This window comes from Lissotriton vulgaris, chromosome 5 (assembly GCF_964263255.1).
Source record: "Lissotriton vulgaris chromosome 5, aLisVul1.2, whole genome shotgun sequence".
NCBI classification, from domain to species: Eukaryota; Metazoa; Chordata; class Amphibia; order Caudata; family Salamandridae; genus Lissotriton; species Lissotriton vulgaris.
In genome coordinates this window covers 1,032,759,185-1,032,765,184 of record NC_141693.1, presented here as the reverse complement: position 1 = coordinate 1,032,765,184, position 6,000 = coordinate 1,032,759,185, and the positions used below count along the sequence as shown (strand labels likewise).

Here is a 6,000-nt window from a genome sequence, read left to right as displayed (position 1 = left end):
ATGATCACAGGCTTTTAAGGACCAATGACAAAGGAATTTTATGGTTTTTATTGAATTATACGAAAATACGCCACTCACCATACTATACTTTTCTGCCTTGAAAAAGCCCGTGGAGGGCGAAACGCGCGTCGGCTGTGACTATGTGGCAAGAAAATAATCAATAAATAAGAACGTTAAGAACCAATGGACTCTGTGCTATCTGAATAACTGTGTGGACTGGAAAAGAATTGAAGTACTGAACTGATTGTATTGGATAATAGTTACGAGTAGGGATGTGCACTGGTTAAATTGTTTCTATCTATGGTTCATGAAATTCTGCTACACTTGCTGTGGGCAGAGGATCGTGACGGAAAGTGCTTAAGGGTGAATAAGCATCCTATCAGTTGGGCACTCCCAAATTGAGTATCTCTGCATGACTGGACAATTGAATACCAGGGGACAAATACAAAACTGATGTGCAGATCACAGTAGCAAATTCACCCTGGCTTTTTGTATGTGAATAAAAGTGCCATTAAGTGTACTCATCGATCATCACCAGTCTAGTCTGTAAGCTAGATTTGTATTGGGGTTGGGGGGTTTGGAAAGCATGACTGGGCAGTGGGATGGAGGTTGGCAGGTTCGATTAATCTGTACACGTCACAAAATTCGCCATTTTATTTGCACTCTGGAAAAAAAAAAAACTTTTCATTGAAAATACATTTTCCATCACATTATTTTGTGCCATAATTTCTTTAATAGAGTCTGATGAGCACAAAGTATCCAATTTACAAAGAAAAAAATGGCTTGCGCTGCTCCTGCCAAATAAAACAGATTAAGATTGCAACTGTGTGACGTAAAATATTGACAAGATAAAAAAGTTACCCTCATCACAGCATTACTAAATTTTAAGAAAATAACTGAGGAATCATCTACATGATACATTTCCCAGAAGACTCTCTTCTTTACAAACTTGATTGGCTACGTAATATACCAATGCAAAAATTATGATAAACCAAGCAAACTCCGGCAATGGTTTTGAAGATCCAGAAATGGATGGGAATGTCACATACAATAATAAAGCTCTTGATTGGATCATAAGGGAACATTCCTTTGATGCAACTGAAAACTGTTAACACTTAATTTCGAGACACATCTCTCCAGGAGAGGCACAAAGCCGATGTAAGGCCAGAGCAGGAACTCTTGATTGGGTTTCACCAAATTCTAGAGTAGACACATTTTCTGCCAGATAAAACCAACACAGTCAAATGATGCATTCATAGTTCTTGTGAATGGCAAAGGATAAAACATGGTTCATTTCCCGTACAAAAGAGAAAATACAGCTACAAAGACAGAACGACCTCATCTCTGTTACCATTCTATGTTTATGTAAAAGTCTGACGGACATACAAAGTGTAAGAGACTGAAAACTTTAGAATTGTGAACTACTACATAGACAAACTTGTCTCTAGGCCAATAGATTTATTCTGAATGAAAGCCTCCATGCATCTTTAGCTTTATTGTCTAAATTTTACATACACGATCTCCATAGAAATGTATTTAAAGGGGACTTAAAAGTGATTATATACAATAAATTATAGGTGTTAGATTTCACATAGTAAAAGGCAGATGATCATAAAATCCTACTTTGATCCGATTTATAAATTTGCTTTCCTTCTCTTGAAGCCAAGCATCTAGGCATTCCCTGAGATATTCACCCAGCCCATGATTGTAAGCTAGAACTGTAACACCCACGTGGATCATCCAAGTAACCACTTCATGAGCTGAAAGAGACATTTGTTGTGTGATGATCTTTCCTGTTTATCTTTTGTTTCGTAAGTCAGTGGAACTGAAATCGAGAACGTGGAGAGCAGATGCCAGGGCAGCGTACAGGTGTGTAGTGCTGAAGCGGAGACAGTATACAGGGCTGCTTGTAGGAGATGACAGGGAGAAGGTCTGAAATGTAAAATAAACATGTTTGAGAATAAAACTATTACATATATATAATTATATATTAACAACTTCCATATCTTTCAAACCTCCCTGAATGCCACCGCCAGATTCATCCTGAGCACCCCAAGAAATAACCACATCTCTTCACCCCTCATCTACACTGGCTCCCAGTCCAGGAATGATGTTAAGTTCAAGAACTCCACAACACGATCCAGCTTACCTCAACCACCACCTCAACTTCTATCAACCCACCATACACCTTTAATCTGCGTCCCAGGCATGAGAACACCTCCCTCGCATCAAAATCACCGGAAGTAGAGACCGCTCCTTCTCATACCTCAGAGGCACGACCTGGAGTGACCTCCTGAAACCCCTTAGAACCTCCGCTCCCTCTTGGACATTTGAAGTAACTTCAGGACATGGCTCTTCCAGATGAAACAGGCACGATCTCCCACTCCCCCCTCAGGTTTGCCCTACTCAGCATCTTAGTTGCATTCTACAAATTCACATAACATAACACAATCTCTCCAAGTTAATTTATATTTCTGAAAGATTGTATCAATCTGCTGATGGAAACACCTGGAATCTAATCCCAAACGGATTGTAATCCATTCAGCCCGTTACTTTGAGCACAGTGGCTAAAATAATGTTAATAGAAGATAGCATGGGTCAAACTCCATCTGGGCAGTCGTGGCTCCTCCGTTAATGCAGAGGAGCGTCGCCCCACTGAATACAAACTAAACTAAATTATAATAACTTTCTGTTATTATCATTTTGCTTTTGTATTCAGCTTGCCGTTGAAGGGGGTTGGCTGGACTAGTGGTGGCAGCACAACGCTTTGGCCAGCCGTCTCGGGCCACCTAAAACGTCAAGCACACAGTGGTGGGATAGCAGCGGGCAGCAAGTGCCTCGAGGGAGATACAGCAATGGGGAATGGATGGGCGGGGGAGCGGGTGGGCAGGAGGGTTAGCAATGGGGAGTGGGTGGATGGGAGGGGTAGCAATGGGGAGCAGGAGGGTTAGCAATGGAGAGCAGGTGGGAGGGGTAGCAACGGAGAGTGGATGGGAGGGGTAGGATTGAGGAGTGTGTGAGGTAAGAAGGTGGAGCGGGTGGGCAAGAGGGGTAGGAATAGGGAGTAGATGGGCGGAAGGGGTAGCAACGGGGGGTAGCAACAGGGAGCAGGTGGGTGGGCATGAGGGGTAGCAATGCGGAGCGGCTGGGTGGGTGTTAGGAATAATCAAGGGTTTGGGCGGGAGGGGTAGCAACATGGAGCGAGTGGGCGGGAGGGGTAACAACAGGGAGCGGGAGGGCGGGCGACAGGGGTATCCACGGGGAGCGGGTGGGTGGGCGGGAGGGGTAGCCACGGGGAGCGGGTGGGTGGGCGGGAGGGGAATCAACAGGGAGCGGTGGGTGGGCAGGAGGGGTAGCAACGGGGAGTGGTGGGTGGGCGGGAGGGGTAGCAACGGGGAGTGGTGGGTGGGCGGGAGGGGTAGCAACGGGGAGTGGTGGGTGGGAGGGGTAGCAACGGGGAGCAGGTGGGTGGGAGGGGTAGCAATGGGGAGCGGGTGGGCGGGAGGGGTAGCAATGGGGTGTGGGTGGAGGGAGGGGGAGCGGGTAGGTGGAAGGGGTAGCAACGGGGAGCGGGTGGGTGGGAGGAGTAGCAACAGGGAGCGGGTGGGTGGGAGGGAGGAGTAGCAACAGGGAGCGGGTGGGTGGGAGGGAGGAGTAGCAACAGGGAGCGGGTGGGTGGGAGGGAGGAGTAGCAACAGGGAGCGGGTGGGTGGGTGGGAGGAGTAGCAACAGGGAGCGGGTGGGTGGGTGGGAGGGGTAGCAACAGGGAGCGGGTGGGTGGGTGGGAGGGGTAGCAACAGGGAGCGGGTGGGTGGGTGGGAGGGGTAGCAACAGGGAGTGGGTGGGTGGGTGGGAGGGGTAGCAACAGGGAGTGGGTGGGTGGGTGGGAGGGGTAGCAACAGGGAGCAGGTGGGTGGGAGGGGTAGCAACAGGGAGCGGGTGGGTGGGAGGGGTTGCAACAGGGAGCGGGTGGGTGGACGGGAGGGGTAGCAATGGGGAGCGGGTGGGTGGGCAGGAGGGGTAGCAACGGGGAGCAGGCGGGAGGGGATGGGTAGCAACGGGGAGCTGGAGTAGCAACAGGGAGTGGTTGGGTGGTCAGGAAGGGTAGCAACAGAGAGCGGGTGAACGGACAGGAGGGGTAGCAACAGGGAGCGGGTGGGTGGGAGGGGTAGCAACAGGGAGCGGGTGGGTGGGAGGGGTAGCAACAGGGAGCGGGTGGGTGGGAGGGGTAGCAACAGGGAGCGGGTGGGTGGGAGGGTAGCAACAGGGAGCGGGTGGGTGGGAGGGGAGCAACAGGGAGCGGGTGGGTAGGAGGGGGAGCAACAGGGAGCGGGGGGCGGGCAGGAGGGGGAGCAACAGGGAGCAGGCAGGAGAGGCAGCAACAGGGAGTGGGTGGTCGGGAAGGATAGCATCGAGAAGTGGAGGGTCAGCAACCGGGAGCGCGAGAGGCAACTGGGAGTGGGTGGAAAGGAAGGACAGCAATGAGAAGTGGGAGGGCCAGGAACCGGGAGTGAAAGGGGCAGCAACGGGGATCGGAGGGTCAGCAACAGGGAGCAGAGGGCCAGCAACGGGGAGCGGGAGGACAAGAGGGTCACCAATAGGGAGCTGGAGGGCCAGCAACGGTGAGCAGGAGGGCGCAGCAACCAGGAGCGGGAAGGGCAGCAACGGGGAGCGAGAGGACAAGAGGGTCACCAATAGGGAGCTGGAGGGCCAGCAACGGTGAGCAGGAGGGCGCAGCAACCAGGAGCGGGAAGGGCAGCAACGGGGAGGGCGAGAGGGGCGGCAACAGGGAGCAGGAGGGCTGATGGGCCAGCAACAGAGAGCAGGACAATAGGGAGCAGGAGGGGCAAAAATGGGGAAAGGGAAGGTGAGAGGGGCAACAATGGAGAGAGGGAGGGCAACAATGGAGAGAGGGAGGGCAACAACGGGGAGAGGGAGGGTGGGAGGAAAACAATAGGGAGATCAACAATGGGGAGGGGATGGTGGGAGAGGCATCAACTGAGAGCGGGAGGGACAGCAACTGGGAGAATGAGGGGCAGCAACTGGGAGAATGAGGGGCAGCAACTGGGAGAATGAGGGGCAGCAACTGGGAGAATGAGGGGCATCAACTGAGAGAATGAGGGGCACCGACAGGGAACATGAGCGCCAGCAATAGGGAGCGTGAGGGGAAGCAACAGAGAGCAGGAGGACAGAGTGGCAGCAACAGGGAAGAGTGTGGAAGGGTCAGCAAGGGGAGGGGAACAAACAGCATTCAAAGGAAAAGTACACAAGCTAGAAAGCAATGCAGCGGAAGCTCAGGAACATGGAGGGTGTGGGAAAGAAGCATAAGAGGGAGATCTATGGAAACACATGAATTATCATGGGAGTCTTTTACCGAAAAAGAAAAATGCAGTTCCTGAAAAGTAAACGGTGGAAGGACACAAGTAAATGGCTATTCTCCAGGGAAAAGATGGACACCGAAAAGGAAGGCAAACCCACAAAAGACAATTAATAAAAAGCAAGCAAGCAAATGAGTGACAATAAAGCCAACCAATGGTAAGCAAAGAGTAGGTTCTAAGCTAACTGCAAGCTCACAACAGATCTTTTGCAACCAAACAGCTTACGCTGTCTGGGGGTCTCGACCTAAAAACCTGTCTCCCAAGAGGGAGAGGCAGAAAGTGTCACTTTAGCCTGGTGGCATCAACCGTGAGCAAATCCTGCTCAGAACTGTTCTGCCCACATCTGGTCAATAAAAGCCAATGCCACAGAAACAGCTACATGTACAGGCCTAATGGCACTAAGTTCCCCCATTGCACAATAATGATTATGTAGAAACAGTTCAAATATGATTTTACTACAAAAAAAATATGCCGAGCACATTTTCTTTACTCTCTAAACACAGTTTAAAATGGTATACCAAATCGACATCCCTGTGAAAAACAGTGTCCCTTTCAGCCATTAATTACATATGGTAATTAACACCCCACTGATTTATTAAGACGTGTGCCCTTATGAACATGT

The 6,000-nt window shown here is 50.5% G+C and overlaps 1 protein-coding gene across 1 annotated transcript in view; it reads right to left on the bottom strand.

Annotated features, from left to right (window-relative positions):
- Positions 1 to 713: 713 nt before the first annotated feature.
- The window catches only part of FBXW4 (F-box and WD repeat domain containing 4), an 880,740-nt gene continuing 875,453 nt past the window's right edge, over positions 714 to 6,000 (bottom strand). The window contains exon 9 of the mRNA XM_086922659.1: positions 714 to 1,932. Coding sequence (XP_086778785.1) covers positions 1,798 to 1,932 — 135 coding nt within the window. The 3' untranslated portion in view covers positions 714 to 1,797. The remainder of the gene's footprint in view (positions 1,933 to 6,000) is intronic.